At 34.8% G+C, this 27293-nt stretch overlaps 1 protein-coding gene across 7 annotated transcripts in view; it reads left to right on the top strand.

Annotated features, from left to right (window-relative positions):
* CSMD3 (CUB and Sushi multiple domains 3) overlaps positions 1-27293 on the top strand; it is a 1192082-nt gene that overhangs the window by 1037131 nt on the left and 127658 nt on the right. For all 7 annotated transcript variants that reach the window (XM_032415697.1, XM_032415696.1, XM_032415695.1 and 4 more), the window contains 3 exons: positions 2775-2899; positions 10088-10184; positions 12413-12517. In XM_032415697.1, coding sequence (XP_032271588.1) covers positions 2775-2899; positions 10088-10184; positions 12413-12517 — 327 coding nt within the window. The remainder of the gene's footprint in view (positions 1-2774; positions 2900-10087; positions 10185-12412; positions 12518-27293) is intronic.

Below are 27293 nucleotides of genomic sequence, written 5' to 3'. Positions count from 1 at the left end.
AGAAAGAAAGAAAGAAAGAAAGAAAGAAAGAAAGAAAGAAAGAAAGACAAAGAAAGAAAGAAAAGAAAGAAAGAAAGAAAAGAAAGAAAAGAAAGGAAAGAAAGAAAGAAAGATTGATTCTGAGTATAGCCAGTGGTATAGAAAAAAAGCAGGCTAGTGTGGTCTCCATGGCCAAAGAAAGTCTCAAGGTAGATGAAGTGATCAACAGGCAGAGATAATTACTCATAGATTGAGTAAAATGCAAATTAAGAATTGAATATCACATTGCAACAAGAATATTCTGGTGACTTTGGCATAATCATTTCAATGGAGTGAAGACAAAAACCTGATGAAATTGTTGGAGGACAGACTGGAAAGTGAGAAAGAGGGGATTTGTCACTGTAGCAGCAGGGAAGGAAACCTTAGAATATGAAGGGTAGATGCGTTAGAATCTTGGCCCCACAGTGAGCAGACTTCCAGACAAAAAGTTGATTGCTTCATCTTCTCAGACTTCAGTCTATTGGAAGAGACTAACATATAAAGAATATGAAAGCATAATATGAGCTATACTATCATAGAGCTGTATTAAGAAAGAACTTGGTGCTATGGAAAACTATGGGACACTTAACAGGTAAGGGAGTTAGCAAAGAGGTAAAGAGGTAAAATCAACATTGAATGACCATGGATGGTAGTGTTGGCTATGTGGGAGAAGGACATACCAAATCACAGCATTAAGAGAGTACATTAGTTCAGTAGGCTGAACTGGGGAGGATTAGGATGGTGACATATTGGGAAATCATGGGTACCTATAAGCCTGAAGATGTAGTTAGAGAATGATAAAGTTAACTGTATTTATCCTTAGAATTGAGGCAACAGGGAGATTTCTGAAGGATTTTCAGCAGTGAAATAACATGATCAAATTTTAATTTTAAAAAGGTCATTTTATTAATAATGAGACATATTACATGGATAATATACCCACCATAACAAGGTCCCTTGATATGATTAATATAGTAACCTAGAAAAAAAATGAGAGTGAGGTAGGATAGTGCCAGTGGAGACGAAGAGCATCTGTATTTTCTTTGAACTCAGAATCAGCACTTCATCAATCACTTATTTTTAATCTGTTTTGGGGGTAAATCTCTATTACGGAATTCTTCTTCCACTCCTGGCATGTTAATTCTTAAGTCATCTAAAACTGTTGGGTTTCTTTTTACAGGAGCTAAATTCTTTTCTGACCAATTTAACCTGAATTAATATATAACCCAATAACATAAATTTATAGGAAATTACAACAAAATGGTTTTCTTTAAGGATACATTCTTACACTATTAAAAACATTTGTAGCACTCTTTTGAGCAATTGTCCTATGTTTTTGCATTAGGCTTTGGAAGTAGCAGAAAACTATTATTAACTTTTTAAAAATTATTATTATAAAAGGTATATCCTGATAACTCACTGTTAAAACCAGACTACAACAAGTGCCCAAGGATCAGAGTGCCAGTGGTATCTAAAATAATAATAGTTGTGAAAGGAAATAGTAAAATGAAGTACAATTTATTGACCTCTCACTGTATTCTGAGCAATGTGCTAGCTTCTTTATGTACGTTATCCTATCTATATATTTTTCACAAAAGCCCTTTTTAAACAACTGCATTATCATTTCACATATAAGGTGTCTGAGTTTCAGAGAGTTTAAGGAACATATCTAACATCACACAGTATTTAACATTGTAAGTTAGGTCATGCCCAGAGCCAAACTGATCGTACCAGTGGTATGAGAATTTTATTTTAAGATTAGTACTTAGTACTTTTTTAAAAAAGTGATAGAAGGGGTGCCTGGGTGGCTCAGTCATTAAGCATCTTCCTTTGGCTCAGGTCATGATCCCAGGGTCCTGGGATGGAGTCCCACATCAGGCTCCCTGCTCGGCAGGAAGCCTGCTTCTCCCTCTCCCACTCCCTCTGCTTGTATTCCCTCTCTCGCTGTGTCTCTCTCTGTCAAATAAATAAATAAAATCTTTTTTTTTTAAAAAGTGATAGAGGCCTTTATTGACTTCAGATCAGGTCTACACACTCACTTTTTCTTTCCATACTGTACTGGCAATAACCAGACTGGCCCCATATCAAGTCTCTTTCTTCCACTGAAGGACATGGACTGGAGCCAAACTATCAGTATTCAAATTTCATCTTCATCTCTTACTAGCTCTGTGATCTCGGGCAAGTTATTGAATCGCTTAGTGACTCTATTTCCTGTAAAATAAGGAGAATATTTATTTATATCTCATTGGATTGTTGGGAGGCTTTAATGAGTTAAAAATCTGTAAATTGCTTAGAAGAGTCCCAGGCAATCAGTAGGCTCTGTATAAATGTTATTATCATCTTGATTACTCCTGAAAAGATGCTTTTACTCTTTAAAGGATGCATAAAGAAAAAGGTAACAAATACAAGATAATTCTTCAAAAAATTCCATTTCTAGATACGAGCAATTTTAATGCAAATGTGCCAATGTACTTTTTAGTAATATACTGGAGATGATAGGCTGTCATTGAGTTAATTGTAGGATGAGTTTAGATATGTCATTGTAAGCTTATCCATTTATGTTGTCTACTTATTTTTATAAAAGTTTTTAGGAAGAAAGATTTAATTTTCATTGTTCTTATGAGTTTTAAAAAATAGTAAGATTTGGCTGTGTTTGCAATTCTAGTATCTGTCTAAGATGTTATCTCTGACCTTTTCTCTTATTTTAATCCTTTGCATTAGAATTAACTCCCTCTCTTGAATTGTTTTACTTTTAGTGCCCTGTGGTGGAATTTTAACGAAGCGCAAAGGGACTATTTTGTCTCCTGGATACCCTGAGCCTTATGACAACAATCTGAATTGTGTATGGAAGATCACAGTGCCAGAGGGAGCTGGCATTCAAGTAAGGAAATTTAAATCTTTCTCCTTTTCATTGTATGTTTGAAGTTAATCCTTTTCAGAGATGACAGGTTGCAGGTTACTTCCAAAGGTTTAGCCAGTGCTTTTCCCTGGCATGGTTGAATGTAAATAGAAAGATATTTGTTACTTTTTCCACCTGCAAAAAAACAGAAAACCAATTCAAGAAGGCATAAGCAATAAGTAAAAATATGTTGCTCTACATGACATGGAATCTTGGGGTAAGGGTTTTTTACTTTAGAGGTTTAGTTGTGTCCTTCCTGATCTGGGTTTTTCTGTCTCTCTTCTCTGCTGTTTTAGCATGTTGGCCTAGTTCTTAAGCTTCTTTTCTCATGATCTTGATATTACTACAAAGCTCTAGACATAACAGCTTTATGCAGTAATGGCCAACAGCCAAAATGGAATGTTTCTATCTTACGTACCTTTACAGTGGTTAAAAAAACTTTTTAGAAATCCTTCCAGTAGACTTTCCTTCCTGTACTATTGACCAAAATTGCAAGAGTATCCATTCCTAAGCCATATACTGGCCAGTAGCAAAAAAATTTATTATGATTTGTCTCAAACAAATCAACATTAAGTACCTGGATTAAGCAAGGGGCTCAGCTTTCTCTGATATATACTGTCCTCATTTAATCGAACAAAACCAATTCTCTGTTAGCAAGGAACAGGGATGCTAGTCTATAGACAATCAACACGATATACCATATTATTATAACTGGGGAGGAGAAATTTGACCAGTTACTCTGTTTTACAAGGAGATTGTTTCTGGATAAATTGATGGCATTTTATTCCTGAGTCCATATATATTCCATGGAAAGTAATTATTCTTTACAAAATAGTACATAATCTATATTTCATAAAAATAACTTGATTACTTCTCCAATTGAGTCATAAGGCTTTCCTTTGGATACTTGGGATATCTATTAGCTATGGAAAAAGTAGCCAAGAAATCATTCATTAAAACTGAAATTCGAGAGTAGTATAATTTTCAGTTAAAAAAAATCAACTTTTGAATTTATCTTTGTAATTTTTCAGAAAATTCAAAAAAAATCACTTGATGGGTGTTAGGAGTAAAATAGGTCAGTAAACCAATGAGAAAATATGAAATGTATGTTTACAGTGTTTTAAGGACATTAAAAATGAAAAGACTATAGATCTATGCTTATATTCTGACTAGCTGTACTATCATTTTATGGCTAACTTGTAAAATTCAGGGAAAACCAATCAATCCTATCTCATCACTGGTAGAATGAACAAGAATCTTAGAATTGTCCATGTTCCAGGTTGTACAGAAAATCTGAAATCAGATGATAACTTTAGAACCTTCATAGAATATTTGCTGTATCATATAGTGTCAGTTTATGAAGGTTATCCTAGAGCCTCTATATGTTAATATCAGCTTGTCCATTTCTGTCTCAGCTTACAATAAAAAACAAACAAACAAACCAGCATTTCCCCTCTAATTCTCATTTTTTGTTTTTGAGCCCTGCAATGTGGCTTTAGCTTCCATTGCTCTAAATGAGCCACTCATAGCAATCACTGAGGACCTATAGGTCAGTAAATGCATTGTGTTGCTCATCCTGCTTATTCTGACAGCAACATTCTGATCATGCCCATTCTCCTGTCACTCTTAAAACATGTTTTTCCTCCTTAGTTTTCATGGCACCAGTACTCTCTTGGACTTTTGTTTTATTTTCTTTTTTACATCAGTGGCTCTTGCTTCTACATTTGGGAACATGGTCTTCTCTTTCTACTCAACACATCAGATACAATGTTTGAGAGATTCTGTGGTGTTTGTTCATCTTACCTTACACCATTCTCTCTGCCATCTTGTCTACTTCCATGTCTTTAGCTACCATTTTGTGCTGATGAAGCCCAGGACCTGCATCATAATAGACCATCAGAAAACATTCTTTTTTTAATGAAGACTGAATAAATGTTGGTTCTCAAACCTAAATATCCAACTCAGACCTTTCACCTAAGCTTCATGACACATATCTAACTGCCCACTGGGCATTTTCAGCTAAACTTCTTGCTGGAATTTCAAATTCAACCTGTTCAAAATTGACTTCATGATTTTTTCTCATTATTATGGAACTTCTCCAGTGTTCTCTGACTCAGAATGAACCCCTCATCCATTCAGTTGCACAAGCCAGATCTTGATGATTTTTTTTTCTTCTCCTGCTCTATACAATGAAATATGTCAGTGTCAGGTCTGTCTTTCATAAATCAAATAAGTCTATTTCTCTCCATCCAAATTTTTATCACTTAAGATTGGGTGGTCATAATCCCTGTCCCAGGTTCTTTTTCTCCTTCAATCTATTCCTCAGAGGGCAAAGAGAGTAGAGTAACCTAAAATTAAAAACCTACTAATATCACTTTCCTGCTCACAATACTTCAGCTGTCTCCTATATGCTTAACTCCTTGACAAGTTGATTATGCCTTTGTGCTTTGTCCTCATTTCTTACCTCTTCTGTTTACACTATTTTAGTTCTCTTTTGCCTTTGGGCCTTTATGCATGTTGTTCTCTTTGCAGACAACACTCTGCTTGATCTCCCTTTATTTTGTTTATTCTTAGTCATCATTTCTGTCTCAACTTTAAAACAGTTCTGTGGAAGACTTTCTGTGAACTTGAGAAAAGGTTAAGTCCCGTGCTGTATGTTCTCATATGTCCCTGTAATTTCCTTATTATAACACCCATCACATTTTACTGTTACTACTTAGTTAATTATCCATAAGATCATGAGGGCACTAACTCAGTCTGCTCTGGCAGCTAGCATGCTCAGTAAATATTTTTAGAATGAACCAATGAATACCTCCCCAAGCAGTGGAGTTTTGGACTATTTTAAGGAGTTAAGACAGCATGATGAACTAATAAGACATCTGCAGACAAAGTACATTGTATATCACATGTCCTAGCCAAACACTACTCAAAACTAGACACTTAATATCAATACCACTATAAAATCTTTCACTGAGGAAGCATTTTATTTAATGATCACACATTAGAAAACAGAATTTGAGTTTAACAACGCATTTATCAAGTTTAAACAGGGTGTGAAGTGTACTGGATTTTTAAATTTAAATAGTCTAAAGGACTGCCAAACACTTTTTTTCTAATTAACCTCTTTATGTATGGTAATTTTAGACATATCTATAATAATAGAAAATTACATAACACATACACACACATATTTAATATGTGATTTATATTTGAAATTTCACTAATTTTACCTAAAAGCTACCTGACTGCTACATCAGGTTTAAAGTAATGCTTATTTTATTTTATTCAGTTAGGATGAATATGTGTGTGAATAAAGAATTATATGAATATTCAATAAATCCTATACAAGATGAAATGGGATAACCAGTGGTGGAAAAAGAAACATTTAAAATGCTGGAAAAGTTACAAATAATATAGAGTGATTGAGCTATCTTTAGAAAGAGCCCAGCAAATAGAGTGATTTGTTATATTAAGTTTACATGAGAAGTTTGTGGGGACTAGTGTATTTGCCTGTCTATTTTAGCAAAGTATATTGATGGAGAATTCCAAAAGGGCTAATAACAAAGTTATCAAGCAGAAGAGCGATCTTTATGTGAATAACCATGGGAAAATAATGTTCATTACTTAACTGTGTCAATTTGTAGAATGATCATCATGAGTTAATATAATCTAACAAGCACATTAAAATGAGATGTGAATGTCTATATGAGAAATATCTGGTTTTAGTGATTGGAAATTCATTACCTCATAAAGCTATCCTGTTGCCATGATGGACAGCTCCATCTAATGCAAAATTCTTCTTTTTTTTTTTTTTAATTTTTTTTATTGTTATGTTAATCCCCATACATTACATCATTAGTTTTAGATATAGTGTTCCATGATTCACTGTTTGTGCATAACACCCAGTGCTCCACGCAGAACGTGCCCTCCTCAATACCCATCACCAGGCTAACCCATCCTCCCAACCCCCTCCCCTCTAGAACCCTCAGTTTGTTTTTCAGAGTCCATTGTCTCTCATGGTTCTTCTCCCCCTCCGATTTCCCCCCCTTCATTCTTCCCCTCCTGCTACATTCTTCTTCTTCTTTTTTTCTTTCTTAACATATATTGCATTATTTGTTTCAGAGGTAATGCAAAATTCTTCTAAACGCTGAATCAATAGCGTTGTTTTTTTTTTTCTTTTTAAATCTTTGACTTTGACTCCTATTTGGCTTTTTGTCATTGTGGGTCCTCAGTCATTTACTTGAGTCTCCCACACCCTCTGTGTTTATTGTGCCAAACTACATTCACGGTTTGCCCAGACTCTGAGTGGCAAATTGTGTTAGTTTTGTGTGGCTGCTGGAAGTACCAGGCACTTGATAGCTTAGAGTAGCTGAAGTTTATTGTCTCCCAGTGCTGGAGGCCAGAAGTCCCAAAGCAGTGCTCCTGAGCTGCGGCTGAGCTGCTGCCAGGGCTGTGCTCGGACCCTCCACTCTTCCCTCTGCCCAGGCTCTACGGGAGGCCCTTCCTTGCTTCTTCTAACTGCCGGTGGCTGCCGGCACTCCTTGGTGTCCCACTGTATGACTCCATTTCTTGCCCACATGGTCACAGTGCCTTCTTCTCTTCTGTGTTAATCTCCTTTGACATCTTTCTTATGATTGTATTTAGGGCCCATTTGAATAATCCAGGATAATCTCCCTATCGCAAGATGCTTAGTTAAATTGCATCTGAAAGATCTTTTTTTTTTTTTTCCTTCCACGTGAGGCAATATGTATAGGTGCCAGGGATGAGGACCTGATATTTTTGGAAGCCAATATTCAGTCTGCTATACATATGTATCCAGAATTAAGCAAAATTTGTTCTTCTCATTAAGGTAATAGGCTTTCCTACAGATGTCTTCATTTTTGTTCTCACCACCCCTCTGATCTCCATAACTCAGGAAAAAAAGATAAATTACTCTTAAGTCTTCCCTCTCACTTCCGTCCCTTATTCAGATTACACAAAAGCCAGTAACTTCCCTGTAGCAACATATGGGGGGCATCTCTGTCCCCCCTTCTACTATTTATTCCTGCCTCTGATCTACTTCAATTTTTCATTGTTTCTCACACAGACTACTGCAGTGGACACTGAAATTGTCTTTTCACTTATATTTTTTTCATCCAATGCAGTGCAGTACTTAAAGCAGTTCTGATTTTGCTCCTTCTAAAACCTTCAGTGGACTGCTCACTTGCGTAATTATTGCGGTGGTGTTCAGTCTTTCTAGACTCTTGGCCAATCTGTCGCAACTAAGATACATTAAATCCTTTATACACACTGGACACTATTTTCAACTAAAATTAATTTAGTTTTTACAACAATTCTATGAATCAGATACCTTTACTACGATGATTTATATGAGTAATTGAAGGCATAGAGAGATTAACAACTCTTTAGTATTACATGGCAGCCAGTGGAGGGAGCCAAGAAGCTGCAAATCCATGCGTCCTAACTCTGCAGTCTTTTGTATTTATCCACTAAGCTCACTCTTTCTAACTTTTCTCTCCTTTTCCTAACTTTGCATGCATATTTCCTCATATGTAAATACCTTCTACTGTGGCTAAATTGGATTACTTATGGTTCACTAAATCCACCTCATGGCTTGCCCCCTCTACATTTTTATAACTCAATAATCTCTTTCAGTGGAAAACCTCTCAATACATTTAGCTTATCTCAAATGTCAACTCCTGCATGAATTCTTACATTTTTTTTTCCTTTTCTTTTCCTTTTTTTTTTTCCCAGCTGAATGTGATCTTTTCTTCCCCTGAATTGTAAGAAAGGAAAATTCAGATATGAAGAGAGAATTGATCATTGTTTAAGGAGGTGGTGATAATATTACAGTCATACAGCTTTAATTCCATTCTTCTTCCTGTCCTGGAACATTGCCATTGGGCCTAATGCCTGTCACACAGGCAGGGTATCTGTTGCCATGTGGCACTCACCCCTGGAAAGGAGACACCAGCATTCACTTGACGGGAAGAATGATGATGGTCTATTTTGTGGATAAGAAATTTTTAATGAATGCACTTGTGATAATTATTTAGCGAATGAGTGCAGTGCTTACAATTATAACAGACTTTAGCTAAATAAAATAAATTTATTTTAATAAAGTTAGTCCTTCCCTTCCTCCAAAACAATAAAATATATACTACAGAAAGAGAAAAAGGATCACATCCACAGTTGTGGGGGTCCTGTGGGTTCTTGCAAAAGCTCAAGCTGTGCCAAGTGAAGTGCAACAAAGTAACACATGCCTCTTTCTTTAAATAAAATTTAATAGACATGAGAGAATTGTACTCCAGCATTTCCCTTATCAACTTTAGGGACTTTCACAGTAATTTAGTTATTATGACTCCATTCATAAAAATAATCTTTAAAAGATGTACCCAAATCAGTTATAAAGTTTAATTTTGGTCATCTATATTGAGACCTATTAAAAATGTGCATAGGGGATAATAATGTTATTTTTTTAATGAAAGGAAATTGAGCAAAGGTTAGGCAAATAAAGGAAAATAAAATGTATCCAGTATAAACCTAGCTAACCTGGCAAAAATCGAACACTCCAAAACATAAAAGTTCACCAGTTGTTTAGAACATGCATTGGGATTCCTGGCACTGAGACATTAATTAACCCAAAGGCTTTATTTTTATTTTTTTAGTTTTTATTTCTTTATTTACTTTAGATATATAGATACAGAGAGAGAGAGTAAAAGAGAGTGGGGGAAAGGGGTATAAGGGGAGGGAGAGGGACAAACAGACTCCCTGCTGAGCAGACACGGGCTCCATGTGGGGCTCCATCTCATGACCCTGAGATCATGACCTGAGCCGAAATCAAGAGTCAGACACTTAACTGACTGAGCCACCCAGACACCCCTAACCCACAGTCTTTAATAAAGAGAGTATTCTGAGATGGTGACAGACATTATCAATGTTATACCCATAGTGAACACTGCTAGGTGCCCCATAGGCTCTTCTCACCAAAGTCAGCTCCTGTAGGCTGGTGCCACAATGGCAAAGACCAATTCTGTTAAAATCCTTCTATGAAGAGCCACAGTGACATAGTCCCAGCTTGGACTTCTCTCTTCTAATACGGTGAGGAAGCCTGTAATATTAGTATCTTGTTAGAAATATGTTTTCTTATCAGTAATTATTATTTTACAGGTGCAAGTTGTCAGCTTTGCTACAGAACATAATTGGGATTCTCTGGACTTTTATGATGGGGGAGACAACAATGCTCCACGCCTCGGAAGTTATTCAGGTAAATAGAAGAGCTGAGCTTAATTAAAACACAGATATAATTAGGAATATAGAAATCTCTCTCTCTTTTTAAAAGAGCTTCCAAGACTCTGACTTGGCAGTTTAAATTCCTTTTTATAAACTATACACAGGGAACTAAATTACAAGGTGAGAAATTTGAAAGGCATAAAAGGTAATGACATTGAAATTGCTGTTTAAAACCTTACTATATTCTTACTATATTTATGTAATTATTTATTGATGCCTTTATAGTAATATTTTCAGCTGAGCTGTGGTTCAGGAATAATATGTGTGCCCTTTTCCCTTAAATAGTTAAAAATTAGACAGTGCTTGGTAATTATGCTCTATCTATTCAATAGAGTGTTACCCAGCCATTAAAATAATTTTAGAGACTGTGTAACAACATGGTAAATGTTACAAGGTACTGTTGAGTGAGAATAAAGAGAATTTAAAATTATTTCTAGGAAATGAATAAAATTATATAAAGTGAATTAATACCCAGGTACCAAGACCAGAAGGTTTTTAAATTTGTTAAGGTTTTTAAAGGTAATTTATGCAATAATCTAACAGCTTTTTCCAGCAAATGAAAAGTGAAATCGTTTTACTCTAATTTTAACTATACTTTTTACTTTATTATACTTTTTAACCGTAGACATAGGAACATAGCTAAACCATGAACTTCTACATTTCAGATATACTTGAATCAGCATGAATGGTTTTAAGTTTTTAATAGATTTTAAAATAGAGTATGATAACCAGTTTTTCAGCATCACCATTGAGAAAAGGAAAGAAGAAATATCTGGAGTAGGAGTGACTTGGTTTAGTCATAGAAAATATTTTAGATACAGGTTAAGGTAGAAGTCTTTCTTGGAAGAAATCTCATAACCTTTTGAGTATACATTTGTTTAGAATAGATTGAGGGTATACTTTCTTAATAATAAATACAACAATGAAGATAATAAAAAGTGACAACAGCTGTTGATTTACCAAGTGCTAGCTCTATGTGAGGCTTGTCATACATCTCCTCATTTGCTCTTTCTAGCAGTTCTGGTACTTGATTGAAGCTTAGAGAGATTAAGTTGCCCGAGATTGTACAGCTAATGTTAGAATGAGACTGGAGCCCAGCTGGTGTGACTCCAGAGCCAGAACTCTTAATCACTAAGATTCTCTAGGAGACTAAGGGCAGGGTGATTTTACCTCTGTCTTCAGTGATTCAGTGAGGATACTATGGACAGATAACAGGTTGAAAACAAAAACAAAAACAAAGCAATTATATGTTCTATAATGAATTAGTCCTGACTTCCTTTATAGAAGGATCAGTGAGTGGTTAAGGTCCACAGATTTATACAAAGTAGTATAAAGTAACTAGTTACAGAAAAAATTTGCAACATTATCAACTAATATGTTATCTTAAAACATAGAATTGACACTTTTTTTATGCTTGTCATTTGAAATTGCTTGAGTTGTAATCTTAAGGATCTTGAACTATTACTCAATGTCAAATAGTCAAGAAGTAATTGCTTCAAGCAGATATTTTGTTTTCAACTCTATAACTGAATAAAGTCAAGTTGACTTCCTTTAGAAATTCAGAAGTACATCATTATAATGTATTTGCTGGGAGACACGGCTAACACTAGTTTATAATTGGGATTTTTCAAACACTACTTACCAGCTTTGCTGTCAGAGTATAAGATACATCAAGGTACTTTACCTGGTATAGAAGAACATACATACATCCATGCATACATACATAAATGAAATGCATATATAATATATTTGTATATAACATATATAATAAAAAGGGCAATAAATATAATCCTCTGAACCCATACATAATCTTAAGTTACTATACTATAAAAATCACCTGCAAACTTTAAAATTAAACTTCCCATTAGCTCATGCATGGAATATTGAAATCCACATGAAATTCAAAACATTTATTTTAGGTGACCTGTAAAATTTACTGCTTTGACCAGCTCTTTGTGCCTGCCTATTTTTAGGGAGCAATCTAGAGTGATCTCAAAGGACCATCTCCTTGGAGATAGTCACAAACAATAAAATGAAAGAGAAATGTGGGACATATTTTTTTATCAAAAAATTCCTGAAAAAACACTTGACCAATACATAATTTCAGTGATAATCTATTGGCTGATTAGTAGTTAACTTACTTAGTTTTACTATAATATTTATTATGTGATCATTGACCTGCCTTTCCAATTATCATTTCAGGAACAACAATACCCCATCTGTTGAATAGTACGTCTAATAACCTATATCTAAATTTTCAATCAGACATCAGCGTCTCTGCTGCAGGATTTCACCTTGAATACACAGGTAAATATAATATCATGTGCTACTCAAGAAATTTAAGAACAAGTTTATATTAATTTTTAAATATTAATTTTTTGAATGTAGAAATTAAATAGACTTTGTCAGGAGAGAATATTGTCTTATTTTTTAAAGATTTTGATGTGCTCCTCCAATTCATTTACAAAACTATATAAAGTTTTAATTATTTTCAACAGAATTTACAAGTGTTTTCTTTTTTCTTTTATTGTAAGAACAATGAGATTTACCCTCAAGTTTTTAATACACAATACAGTAGTGTTAACTATAGGTACAATGTTGTACAGCAGATTTCTAGAACTTACTCATCTTGCATCACTGAAACTTTATACCTGTTGAAGAGAAGCTTCCCCCTTTCCTCCAGCCTTGGCAGCCATCATTCTACTTTCTATTTCTAGGAGTTTGACTATTTTTATGTATTTATTTATTTGTTTATCTGTTTTTTATCGTTTTTTTTAAATTTGACTATTTTAGATCCTTCATATAAGTGCTGTCATGTAGTATTTGTCCTTCTTTGTCTGGCTTATTTCACTTAGTATAATCTGTACTAGGTTCATCCATGTTGTTGCTTTTGGCAGGATTTCCTTCTCTTTTTTTAAGACAATGATATTACATTGTATGTATATACCATCTTTTCTTTATTAATTTATCTTTTAATAGGCATTTCAGTTGTTTCCATATCTTGGCTATTGTGAGTGATGCTGCAATGAAAATAGGAGCACAGATGTCTCTTTGAGATTATTTCAAATGTTTTGTAAATATACTCAGATGGGATTGCTAGATCATATAATAGATCTACTTTTAATTTCTTTGAGAAACCTCCATACTGTTTTCCATAGTGGTTCCACCAATTTACATTCCTAGCAACATTGTATAAGGGTTCCAGTTTTTCCACATCTTCACCAACACATACTTTTTTTTTTTTAAGATATATTTATTTATTTGAGAGAGCAAGAGAATGCATGCAGGGCAGGGGAGGGAGTAGGGGAAGGAGAGAATCTCAAGCTGACTCCACGCTGAGGGTGCAGCCCAACAAGGGGCTCGATCTCACAACCACTGAGATATGACCTGAGCCAAAATCAAGAGTTGGTCGTTTAATCAACTGAGTAAGCCAGGCACCCCAACATGTATTTTTTTTAAAACAAGAACATTTTATAGTTATCAAAAGGAGACATCATATCCTAACAAAAACTCCAGTTTTGAGTATTTATGAACCACATAACAGCATCAACATTCTTAAAGGGGATAGTCAAGAAATATAAGGAGAAATAAACAGAAATGCATTATGAAATTGACCAAAATTGATCCCTGTACAGAAATTCTACATAGAGCAATAATCATAGGAGTAATATAGAAAATAATTGTTTAAAAGTACCCCAAAACACACACACACACACACACACACACACACACACACACAAATACCAGGTCCAAATGACTTCACATAGAAATATTGCTAACCTTTAAGGACCAGGTAATCCCAATGCTGTTTTAATTATTCTATCTTCTGTGGTTATCACAGGTTCCCATAATACAATAGAAAACTACAAGCTGAACTCTTCTATGAATATGATGCAAAAGTTTTATTTTTTCAGTTCATTGAAATTTAGTTGACACATAACATTGTGTTGTTCTTGAACTTATACAATGTGTCGATTTGATATATGTATTTATTGCAAAATGATTACACAATATGGATAGTTAATACCTCTATAGCTCACATAATTACCTTCTTTTTTTCTTTGTGTGTGTGAGACAGAGAGAGAGAGAGAGAGAGAGAATACTTAAAATCTAGTCTCTTAGCAACTTGCAAGTATATGATATAATGCAAACCATTGTCACCTAGGTGCCCCAGAAGATTTATTTTTTAATTTGATGTAGTTCCACTTATTTATTTTGCATTTGTTGCTTGTACTTTTGGTGTCATATCCAAAAAAAATCAATGACAAGACCAATGTCCAGGAGCTTTTTTTCTATTTTCCCTTAGGACTTTTACAATATGGGGTTTTATTCCAATTCTGAATAATTTTTGTGAGTAGTATAAGGTAGGGGTCCAATTTCATTCTTCCACATATGATTAAACAGTTTCCCCAGCACCATTTATGGGGAAAAGACTATACTTTTCCCCTTGAGTATTCTTGGCATCTTTGTCAAATGTTAGTTGGCTGTATATGTGAGGGTTTATTTCTGGGCTCTCAATTCTGTTACATTGGTGTATGTGTCCATTTTTATGCCAGTACCATACTGTTTGATTACTATAGCTTTGTAATAGTTTGAAATCAGAAAGAATGATGCCTCTAGCTTTATACTTCTTTCTCAGGATTGCTTTGGGTATTCAGGGTCTTTTGTGGTTCCATGAATTTCTGTCTCTGTGAAATCATGCCATTGGAATTTTGACATGAATTCTGTTGAATATATAGATGGCTTAAATGTGGTTAAATTTGTTCCCAAATTTTATTGTTGTTGTAAATGGTATTATTTTCTTTCTTTTTGAGATATTCTGTTTTTAGTGTATAATAACACAACTAATTTCTGAATGTTGATTTTTTTATCCTGCAACTTTATTGAATTTGTTCATTAGCTCTAATAGTTTTTGGTGGAGTCTCGAGGATTTTGTATACATAAGATCGCATCATTTTCCAATAGAGATAATTTTACTTTCCTTTCTGGTTTGGATGTCCTTCATTTCTTTTTCTTGCATAATTACTCTGGCTAGAACTTTCAGTACTCTGTTGAATGAAAGTCATGAGACTGGGCACCTTTAGTCTTCTTCCCTATCTTAGAGGAAAAGTCTTCAATCTTTCACCATTGAGTATGATGTTAGCTGTGGGCTTTTCATATATGGCCTTCATTAAGTTGAGGTTCATTCCTTCTATACCCATTTTGTTGAGAGTTTTTATCATGAAGGGGTGTTTTGTCAGATGCTTTTTCTGTGTCTATTGAGATTATCACATGATTTTTTATCTTTCACTGTACTAATGTGATGCCTCACAGTTTTTTTATTTGCGTGTGTTGAACTATCTTTGCATCCCAGGCATAAATCCCACTTGATGGTGATGTATAATCCTTTTGATATGTTGTTAAGTTTGGTTTGCTACTATTTTGTTAAAAAAATGCACATCTGTATTCATTATGGATTTTGGCCTGTCAGTTTTTTCTTGTAGTGTCCTTATCGGGCTTTGGTATCAGGGTAATTCTGATTTCATAAAATGAGATTTAGAATGTTCTCTCCTCTTCAGTTTTTCAGAAGAGTTTGAGAAGGACTAGCATTAATTCCTTTTTACATGTTTGGCAAAATTCACCTATGAAGCCATCTAGTCCTGGGCTTTTCTTTATTGGAAGGCTTTTGATCACTAATTTAATTTCTTACTTGTTATTGGTCTGTTCAGATTTTCTATTTCTTCATGTTTTAGTTGGTAGGTTATATGTTTCTAGAAATTTGTCCATTTCTTATAGATTATCCAATTTTTTGGTATATAATTGTTCATAGCAGTCTTTTATGATCCTTTTTATTTCTGTGATATCAGTGTAATGTCTCCTCTTTCATTTCCAGTTTTGTTTATGTAAGTCTTCTCTGTCTCCCTCTCTCTCTCTTTTTTTTTTTAGTTAATCTATCGAATCTTATGTCAATTTTGTGTATCTTTTCAAAAACCAGCTCTTTGTTTCTTTGGTCTTTTCTGTTGTTTTTCTGTTTTCTATTTTATTTATTTCTGCTCTGATCTTTGTTACTTCCTTTATTCTGCTAACTTTTGGCTTTAGTGTATTCTTTTTCTAGTTCCTTGAGATATAAAGTTAGCTTGTTTATTTGAGATCTTCCTTTTTTCAAATGTAGATATTCATTGCTATAAACTTCCTCTCAGAACTGCTTTTGTGTATCCCACAAGTTTTGGTATGTTGTGTTTCTCCTCTTTTTGTTTGTTCATTTCAAGATTTTTTTTTTATTTTCCTTTTGATTTATTCTTTCAATAATTGGCCATTTATGAGCATACTATTTGATTTCCACATATTTGTCCACATATGTGTGAATTTTCCAGTGTTCCTTCTGTTATTGATTTCTAGTTTCATGCCATTGTGATTGGAAAAGATTTTTGATATGATTTCACTCTTAACTTTGCTAAGACTTTTTTAGTGATACAATATATGATTTATCCTGGAGAATGTTCTGCATGTACTTGAGAAAAAATATGTATTTTGTTGCTTTGCAATGAATGTTCTGTATATGTCTGTTAGGTTCATTTGGTCTGAAGTATTGTTAAAATCCAATATTTCCTTAATACTTTTTTATCTAGATGATCTATATATTGTTGAAAGTGAAGTACTGAAGTCCCCTACTATTATTGTATTGTTGTCTGTTTTTCCCTTCAGATCTGTTAGTATATGCTTAATATATTTGGGTAGTGCTCCGGTGTTAGCCGCATATATATAGATATATATAATTTATTTAGAGAGAGAGCACATGAGTGGAGGGTGGGGCAGAGGGAGGGAGGAAGAGAGAATCTCAAGCACACTCTGTGCTGAGTGGAGCCCAACATGGGGCTCTCAGGGGACCCTGAGATCATGACCTGAGCCAAAATCAAGAGTCAGATGTTAACTGACTGAACCACCCAGGCGCCCCTATTTGCATATATATTTATGATTACTATATCCCCTTGATTAAAGGATCTAATTATTATGCAATGGCTTTCTTTATCTCTAGTAACAGCTTTTGAGTTAAAGTTTATATTGTCAGATGTAAGTATAGCTACCACTGCCTGTTTTGGTTTCCACTCGCATGGAATATCTTTTATTATCCCTTCACTTTGAGCATATGTGTATCTTTGAAGCTGAAGTGAGTTTCTAGTAGGCAGCATATAGTTGTTTTATTTTGTTTTTTGTTTGTTTTATTTTTTAAATCCATTCAGCTAGTCTATGTCTTTTGCTTGGAGAATACCATCCATTTACATTTAGAGTAATTATTTACTTACTAATACCATCTTATCAATTATTTTCTGGTTTTGTTATAGTTCCCATATTCCTTTCTTTCTCTCTTACTCTTTTCTTTATGAATAGGTGATTTTCCGGAGTGGTGTGCTTGATTCCCTTCTTATCGTTTGAGTATCTACTGTGAGCTTTTGCTTTGTGGTTACTATGAGACTTGCATGAACTATCTTCTAGATATAACTATCTATTTTACACTAACAACTTAACTTCATTCACGTAATAAATCTCTGTCCTTTTACTTCCCACTTTGTGTTTTTGATGTCACAATTTACCTTATTTTTTTTGTATTCCTTAACAAATTATTATGCTGTAGTTAATTTTAAAACTTTTGTCTTTTACTTTTATACTAGAATTAAGTAGTTAATATACCACCGTATTACAGAATTAAAGTATTTTGAATTTAAATATGTACTTACCTTCACCAGTGTGTTGTATATTTTTGTATGTTTTCATGTTACTAATTAGCGTCCTTACATTTCAGCTTGAGAGATTGCTTTCTGCATTTCTTGTAAGTCAGGTCTAGTGGCAATGAACTCCATTAACTTTTGTTTGTGTGGGGCCATCTCTCCTTCATCCAACGTTTTCTAATGGACTACTTTACTGTATAAAGTATTCTTGCTTGAGAGTTTTATTCTTTCAGCACTTTGAGTGTAACATCACTCTCTGTCCTTGTCTATAAGGTTTCTCCTGAGAAAGTCACTGATATTGCCTTGTACAGGTCCCCTTGTAAATTATGAGCTTCTTTTCTCTTGTTATTTTTAAGACCCTCTCTTTGTCTTTCATTTTTGACAGTTTTATTATAATTAATCTTGGAAAATATCTTTTTATGTTGAGTTTGTTTGGGAGCCTATGACTTTTATGAACATGGATGTCCAAATCTCTCCCCAGATTTTGGAAGTTCTGTGTCATTACTTCTGTAATAAGCTTTTTAAAAATGATTTATTTAGTTATTTGAGAGAGGGGGGGAGAGAGAGAAAGAGAGAGAGAGAGAAGAGGGGCAGAGGGAGAGAGAGAGAATCCTGAAGCAGACTCCCTGATGAGTACAGAGCCTGATGTGGGGCTCAATCCCAGGATCCTGAGATCATGACCTGAGCCAAAATCAAGAGTTAGCCACTTAACTCACTGAGCCACGCAGGTGCCCCACTGTAATAAACGTTCTGCTTTCCTCTTCTCCTTCTGAGATTCTCTTCTGAGATCCTTCAGATCTCTTTGTTAAACTTTTCATTTTGATCATGTGTTGTTTTCTTGATTTTGAAGGATTATTTTTTGTGAGTTTCTTTGTAGTTTATTGAGCTTCCTTAAAACAGGTATTTTGAATTCTTTTTGAGGTAAATTGCAGAGCTCCATGTCTTTGGGGTCCATTACTGGAAAATTATTGTGTTCTTTTGGTGGTGTCATGTTTTCTGGATTTTTCATGTTTCTTGAAATTTTGTGTACTGTCTTTGTGTTTAAAATAGTAGTCACCTTCTCCAGTCTTTACTGGTTGACTTCAGGAGAGAAATATCTTCCTTTAGTCCTGCTGGGGATTTTGAGACTTTCTCAGACCTTCTAAGAATATGCATGTTCCGCACTTCTTGCTCCCTCTTATGACAGAGCTCTTAGGCTTGTATTCCTCCTCTCAATCTTCTAGAGCCAGGCCCTGTACGAACGACTTCTCAGCTAAATGCTCAAGTCTGTTGTCCCTTCTGGGTCCACAAATTTGGGCCAGCTTTCTGCACATGCTCACCCACTGTTATCTTGGGGGATGGGTGATGCAGATAAAGTCAAATTCTTCCTCTTATCCTCAGCAGTGTGTCCAATTTTAATTTTTTTGTTGTTGTTCCAATGGTGTGTTGGACTTCTACCAGACTCCTGGGCCTCCATAAAGGGTCTCTCATTCGTGGGTGATTGTGTAAATCAGTGTTCTCCAGAAGCTCCTAAACTGTGGCTCAGAGGTGCTAGAGCCAGTTCAAAGGGCACTTTCAGAGTCCACAACCAGCACCAAAGTCTATGTGCCTATTACCTGATACACTGGTAGGTGAGACTCCTCTTGGATCCCTCGGTGTATTTTTTGATGACAGAACCAAAGGCCAATGGGTTGTTGCCAAGTTCTCAGGGCTATGCAGTTGTTTCTCACTCAGCCACCTAGGGGCTGGTCTGTCTTTTCCAAATGGCTCTTCTCATTCTTGAATGAGATTCATTCACTGGGATTTCACCATCTCCTACCTGGCTATCACATCTCCCACAAAGGCATGTTGTCCATGGATGACTGCCATATTGTTGTTGCTAAGGGGAGGATATAATAAGGGGCATCTTATTCAGCCATCTGGTGGACATCACTCCTTTTTCTTTTTTTAACAATAGCCATCCTAATAGGTGTGACGTGATTATCTCCTTGTGGTTTTGATTTCCTTGCATTTTCCTGATGACTAGAGATGTTGAGCATCTTTTCATACCCCTGTTGGTAATTTGTATGTCATCTCTGGAGAAATGTCTATTTAAGTCCTTTGCCTATTTAAAAAATCGGATTATTTATTTTTGTTATTAAGTTGTAGGAGTTCCTTATATATTTTACGTATTAATCCGATATTAGATATATGGCTTGCAAACATTTTCTCCATTCTTTAGGTTGCTTTTTGCTCTGTTGATTGTCTCCTTTGCTGTGCAGAAGCCTTTTATTTTGATGTTGCCCCACTTGTCTATTTTTGTTCACTCTGCTTTGTTGTCATGCCCAGGAAAACATTATCAAGACCAGCATCATGACACTTTCCCCTATGTTTTCTTCTAGGAATTTTACATTTTCAGATCTTATTTTTAAGTCTTTAATCCATTTTGAGTTAATTTTTATATATGATGTAAGATAAGGGTCTGATTTTATTCTTTTGCTTTGGACATCCAGTTTTCTCAAAATCATTTGTTTAAGAGATTATTCTCTCTCCATTGTGTATTTTGGCATCCTTGACAAAGATAAGTTGATGTGGGTTTATCAACTGGATTCTCTGTATTCTATATTCTGTTTCATTCATCTATATGTCTATCTTTATGCCAATACCATACTGTTTTAATTATTGTAATTTTATGTATTTTAATATTAGGAAGTGTGATGTCTCCAGTTTTGATCCTCATTCTCAAGATTGCTTTGGCTACTTTTGTGGTTCCATATAAATTTTAGGATTATTTATTTATCTAATTCAGTAAAAATGCCATGGGGGGTTTGGTAGTGATTGCATTGAATCTGTAGATAACTTTGGGTATTATGGACATTTTAACAATATTATGTCTTCCAATCCATGAACATGGCATATCTTTCCATTTATTTGCATCTTTTTCAATTTTTTCCATCAGTGTTTTGTCATTTTCCATATACAAGTCTTCATTTCCTAGGTTAACTTTATTCCCTAGTATTTTACTATTTTTGTTGCTACGGTAAATAGGATTGTTTTCTAAATTTCCTTTTCAGTTACTTTGGTGTTAGTATATTGAATTACAAGTGATTTCTGATATTTTGTGTAGCAACCTTACAGAATTTAATGTCCTGTGGAGTTAGGGTTTCAACATAGAAGATCCTGTCACCTGCAAACAGAGATATGTCCACTTCTTCCTTAATTTGGATTCTTTTTTCTTGCCCAATTTCTCTGACTAGGATTCCAGTACTATGTGAATAGAAGTGGTGAGAGTTGGGCATCCTTGCTCCTGATCTCAAATGAAAAGCTTTGAGGTTTTTGTTTGTTTTGTTTTGTTTTGTTTTGTTTTTACCATTGAGTATGATGATAGCTGTGGGTTTTTCATGTATGGCCTGTATTGTTTCAAGGTACATTCCATTACATCTAATTTGTTGGGAGTTTTCATCATAAAAGGATATTGCACTTTGTCAAATGCTTTTTCTGCATCTATTAAGATAATCATATGATTTTTATCCTTTAATCTGTTATTGTAGTATATCACATTTATTTGTGTATGTTGAACCATCCTTGCATCCCAGGGATAAATTCCATTTGATCAGAGTGTATAATCCTTTTGATGTGCTGTTTAATTTGGTTTGCTAGTATTTTGCAATGGATTTTTGCATCTATTTCATCAGGTATGTTGTCCTATAGTTTTCTTGTAATATCTTTGGCTATGGCCATCAGGGAAATTCTGGTTTCAAAAAATGAATTTGGAACTGTTTCTTCTTCAATATTTTGAAGAAGTTTAAGAGGGATCAATGTTAATTCTTTAAATGTTGGTAAAATTTACCCATGCAGTTATCTGTTCCTGAGCTTTACTTTGCTGGGAGGGTTTTGGTTACTTATTTAATCTACATACTCATTATTGGTCTATTGAGATTTTCTATTTCTTCATGATTCACTGGGTAGATTGTATATTTATAGGAATTTTTCATTTCTTCTATCCAATTTGTTGGTGTGTAATTGTTTATAGTAGTCTCTTAAGATCCTTTTTATTCCTATGGTATCAGGTGTAATGTCTCCTCTTTCATTATAAGTATTGTCTAATTGTAAAAAGAACTGGATTCTGTAGATATTTTAATCCTGTAATTGGACTAAGTGACTTTTCTGGTTGCATAGAAAATATATACTAATTGCCCAACTCTTTACAAAACTTTTAGAGACAAAAATGTCTTACGCACCTTAGTTAAATACATATATGGGACATACATGATTTTGTTTTTGTTTTTGTTTTTGTTATTTGCTACATAAAATTATCACAAGTATAATGGGAGATTATTTTGGTAATTTTGGGTTTATGTACTGTCTCCCTACAATGTAAGCTCCAGGAAGACAGGATCTGCCATTAGCACAGGACCATGTCCATTTAGGATATCCTTTTGTCTCTTGCACTAAGCACAGCCCTTGAATCTTATTAGGCATTCACAATACATTTCTTGGCTGTGATACAACACCGAGAAGTAGAAGATAAATATGTAATATTGGCACATATTATTAACATCAGTAAACTTATACTGATGCTGGTGTTCATTAAGCCATTTAGTGCTTTAATCTGTGCACATTTTATACTTGTGTTGGCTTCTGCTGCCTGACGGTATTACCACTAGGTATTATTTCCTCAAAATCATTTTTCCAGGCCACTCAATCCATCACTGCAACATCATAACTTACACTGGAAATTCTGATAAAATAGAAACTCCCTGTGGGAAGGAACAAGGGCTATAATGATAGGCATGTGCTAAATAAACTGGTTAATTGATTTTGGACAAATTTTTTTGGGTTTATTTTGAAGTTCAGTTTCCAGCTATTGCTAACCTCAGATACAATAAATTTGTCATTGTAATGTAAATAGATGACAAATCAGTAAAAGAAGATCCATTCATTCTTCATTCAACCATAAATATATGGAACAGCTATGATATATCAGACAGTATGCTCAACATGGAAAATGCAAAGATAACTATGTCACTGTATCTTACTTTGGGAAGATAGTCTAGCAGAAGAGACAGAAAGGTAAAGCAATAACATGGTGCTATAAATATAAGAATAGAGATCTTTATGGTAGAGTGCTCAAAAGTGGAAAGTAATGGGCTCCATTTAGGAAGTTCAGGAAGTACTTCAAGTAGGACATGACACTTTAGCAGGGATTTTACAGTTAGACAAGAAGGATTGGATTTTTTTAGCATGAAAACTTCCCGTTCAGACAGAGCTATGACATATAGCACATTCAGGAGAAATACAGCCAGTTCAGTAGGACTAGGATATAAGGTCTGAGGCAGCACTAGGAACTAAGGCTGCTTCTATAGGCAGGGCTACTTCTGAAAGGTGTAGGATGTCATTATCAGAAATTTGACTTCAGTATAGACAATACAGTTAAAAAGCAGCATATGTTTTGATAGGTATCCATAATATAGATTATTAAATTATCATACAAAGAAATTGAGGGAGTTTTTTTTTTTTTAAAGTTCCTCATATACAACTTTGGCATTTATAAAATGTTTTGTTGGATGCCAAAAAGGTCCTTTATTTATATAAGATATATAATATAAGATAATTAAAATTTAATGGAATTGCTTACCCAGTTATTTATAATTTTTCAGATAATTCTTTTGGTTAGAAACTCTTTTTTTTTAAGATTTTATTTATTTGAGAGGGAAAGAGAGCAAACACAAGCAGGGGGGAGGGGCAGCAGGAGAGGGGGAAGCAGACTTCCTGCTGAACTAGGAGCCCATCTTGGGACTCGATCCCAGGACCCTGAGATCATGACCTGAGCTGAAGGCAGCCGTTTAAACAACTGAGCCACCCAGGCGCCTCTTGGTTAGAAACTCTTAATTATGTTCAATAAATGAAGGAAATTGAGTCATATCCTAATCAATAAATAATAGGTGCTAATAATACATAGCAGCTTGCTTCTTAGAACAAATAATTGAGAGTTTGATCTTCTTAAAGGAAAACAATGACTAGTGTACTTAAATCTCACAAATCTTGAAAACCAACATCTTTGACAGAAAAGACGTGCTAGAAATATAATCTAAGCATCTTAAGTCATGATCTCTAATTTAAAAAGTAGAGTTTAGTACCTAACTATGTCAAAGATAGTCTGATGAGAACTGTAGAAGGATTAGAAGGTAAATGAGATAAACTCTGTCCTAATCAAGTGTAAACTTTATTGCATGGAATGTGTTTTTGCCCTATTATTTGTGATTATTTATCTATGTTATGAGTTATTTCTATCAAATGAACAATCAAAGAATGCTAGGATGTTCTAAGTTAGTTATCTGGATTGAATTCAAGAATGTGGCAAAGAATTCACCGTTGGTAATTAATGAGCATAAGAACAAATGATGTATCATGTATGTATTATATGTGCTGTTGCTTTAAAAAAAATATGACTCTTCACAGGCAATGGCATTTAGTTTGTTAGCTTTGAGTTCACATAATCTGAAGTAAATATTCACAAAATGACACTTTGACTTCAAACTGATCCCCAGATACTTAAGAATTAGTAGATATCTTGATTCTCCACCCATGAGAAAAACAAATAAAAAAGCTTGGCACTGTATGTAGGCAATCTGAGGACATTATTAACTGTACTTTTCAAAAATCACAAAGTGGAATCCTATTAGAAAATGATAAAATGACCACCAAAATTTGTAAGCATTGTGTTGAGGGCCCTTAACTAACACATCAAACCATTTGCTTGATGTTCCCTTTTAACTGGAACAAAATTTAAAAATTTCCTGGATTAAAATACATATAATAAAAAAAATACCAGTACTACAAAAAGCATGTAAAGTTATATTAAGACATTAATTTTTATCAAATTATAACTTAATAGAAGCAGTTAAACTATTCTCCATATAGAAAATGCCTCACTTGATAGTTACCCTTGGTAATGTTGTCACATAAAAATGCTTCAGTTTCGGGGCGCCTGGGTGGCTCAGTCCCATTAAGCGTCTGCCTTCGGCTCAGGTCATGATCCCAGGGTCCTGGGATCGGAGTCCCACATCGGGCTCCCTGCTCGGCAGGAAGCCTGCTTCTTGCTCTCCCACTCCCCCTGCTTGTGTTCCTGCTCTCGCTATCTCTCTCTCTGTCAAATAAATAAATAAAATCTTTAAAAAAAAAAAAATGCTTCAGTTTCACGTGTTGCTTTTAAACAAGTCAGTGAATCTGAATTTAAACAGAAAGTATAAATAGAAAGATGAAGAAGTGTAGAGAAATAGATGAGAAAATGTTTACAGAGTATGGGAAAAGCAGGACAATTAGGACAGGGGGACAGATAAAGAGAGGAGAGAAAAGAGAAAAAGATGAAATTAGTGGACAGTCGTGAAATCAGTGCCCGAGAATGCCCGATGTTCTTTTAATTAATTAAAAAGATTTTGGAATTTTCTCCATGTTTTCAAATCTATTGTCTGATCAATAAGGACATTTGCAAAACACTGAGTTAAGTGCAAGAGAATGGTGGGGGGGAGGTCGAACAAGGAAATTTAAGTCCAGCTTTACAGAATTAAAATGACTAATAACTTATGCTCTAGTCTTCGAGGACAAATTTATAAAACAAGCTATGGCAGTATTTTTGGCTGCCTATTACTAACAGATTGAAAAGCAGTTACCACATTTGGTGGATCAAATGCTGCCCAGAGCAGCTGTGGTTTTGGTGCAGTGTCCAGCAGGGTAATCTCAAAGGCTGTCTGATCACTCAGTGCACCCTGGAATATATCCCTTCCAGAAATGCTGGAGAATATATCCAAGCACAGTGGCTTTTTTTTTTCTTTTTGCAAATAGTCTCTTGTTTGTGGAAAGGGTACCTTAATTTCTGTCAAGTTTTTAAATCTTCCCATAGTGAAGAAACATTTATTTTGTAGTAATTCAATGATCTGATCACTTGTGGAGGTAGGTTATGTTAACTAGACATAAAAATTTTAAAGAACTTCTTTATGTTTTCAGAAGCCCCCAAATGAGTGGTTGAGATGTAAGAACACAATGGCCTCTTGAAGAGGAAACTATTTTTTAAATGAATGTAAAGACGACATGAAAAAATTTAAATCTAAGTTTTGATACTTAGAAAAAGCAAAATGCTTAAGCAGTTGGGTACTAGGAAAATATTGCGTGTGTCTGTCTGTCTGTCTGTTATAAACAAGGTAGTTATATTAACTTTTCTCCATTGAGAAGACACCTATTTCACTGCACATCTTTGGTATTTCATTTCTGGCAGCCTCTGAGATACAAGTTCTGCCCACAGGGTAACATAAGGAGGAAATCACAATGGGGAATAACGGTCTCATAATCACACTACGAATACCAGCAACAGATGCAGAAGACATTAAGGTTTGCTATAAAAAGGACAGACTTCATGTTTGTTTGTTTTGTTTTTAACCAAGGAAGTAGACTCTTCCTATATTCCTAAAGGATGATTTTAAATAGTAAAGGTTTCAGGAAACATGGCAGGTGTTCCTCTGTCTTGGGAAATGGAAATTTGGCTGAGATTCCTTCCAGTAAGTAAGTATATTCTCTGTCTGATTTTTCTACCCACTTATGAGGCTTTAAGGGAGCAAATTCTAGATTATCCAATGGCACAATTACTAGACAGATATGCCTTGCTTTTCATTTATTTCAAAGGTAAATGCTGACAAATAGGTTGATTTTTATCGACAGCGCTCTTTTCCTCCTTGAACTGGAGATCATGACATTTTAACTTAGGAATGCCTGACCATGATGATTATGATTATAATTAATGTCAGACAAATCTGATGTTCCTTGAGCCCATTCTATCCTTCCCATGCCTTGGTCTCATTATTTCTAGAGGCCCGTTTTGATCATTTCATGTCATTGTTTTCCTATTACCTGTTAAAGAAAGGTAACATTCTTTAGCCTCCTGCTCCAACAGTAATTTCTTATGTCATTTTGTAATATTTCCCCACTTAATCAAATGAAGTAATTGTTTCCTAGATATATCATGCATTTCCTATTACATCACTAGTTTTTGATGTAGTGTTCCATGATTCATTGTTTGTGTATAACACCCAGTGCTCCATTCAATACGTGCCCTCTTTAATACCCATCACCAGGCTAACACATCCCCCCACCCCCCCCAGAACCCTCAGTTTGTTTCTCAGAGTCCATAGTCTCTCATGGTTCATCTCCCCCTCCAATTTCTCCCCCCTTCATTTTTCCCTTCCTACTATCTTCTTTTTTTTTTAACATATAATGTATTATTAGTTTCAGAGGTACAGATCTGTGATTCAACAGTCTTACACAATTCACAGCACTCACCATAACACATACCCTCTCCAATGTCCATCACCCAGGCACCCATCCCTCCCACCCCCCACCACTCCAGCAACCCTCAGTTTGTTTCC

Source organism: Phoca vitulina, unplaced genomic scaffold, assembly GCF_004348235.1.
Source record: "Phoca vitulina isolate PV1807 unplaced genomic scaffold, GSC_HSeal_1.0 scaffold18, whole genome shotgun sequence".
NCBI lineage: Eukaryota > Metazoa > Chordata > Mammalia > Carnivora > Phocidae > Phoca > Phoca vitulina.
This window is presented reverse-complemented; position numbering and strand designations above follow the sequence as displayed.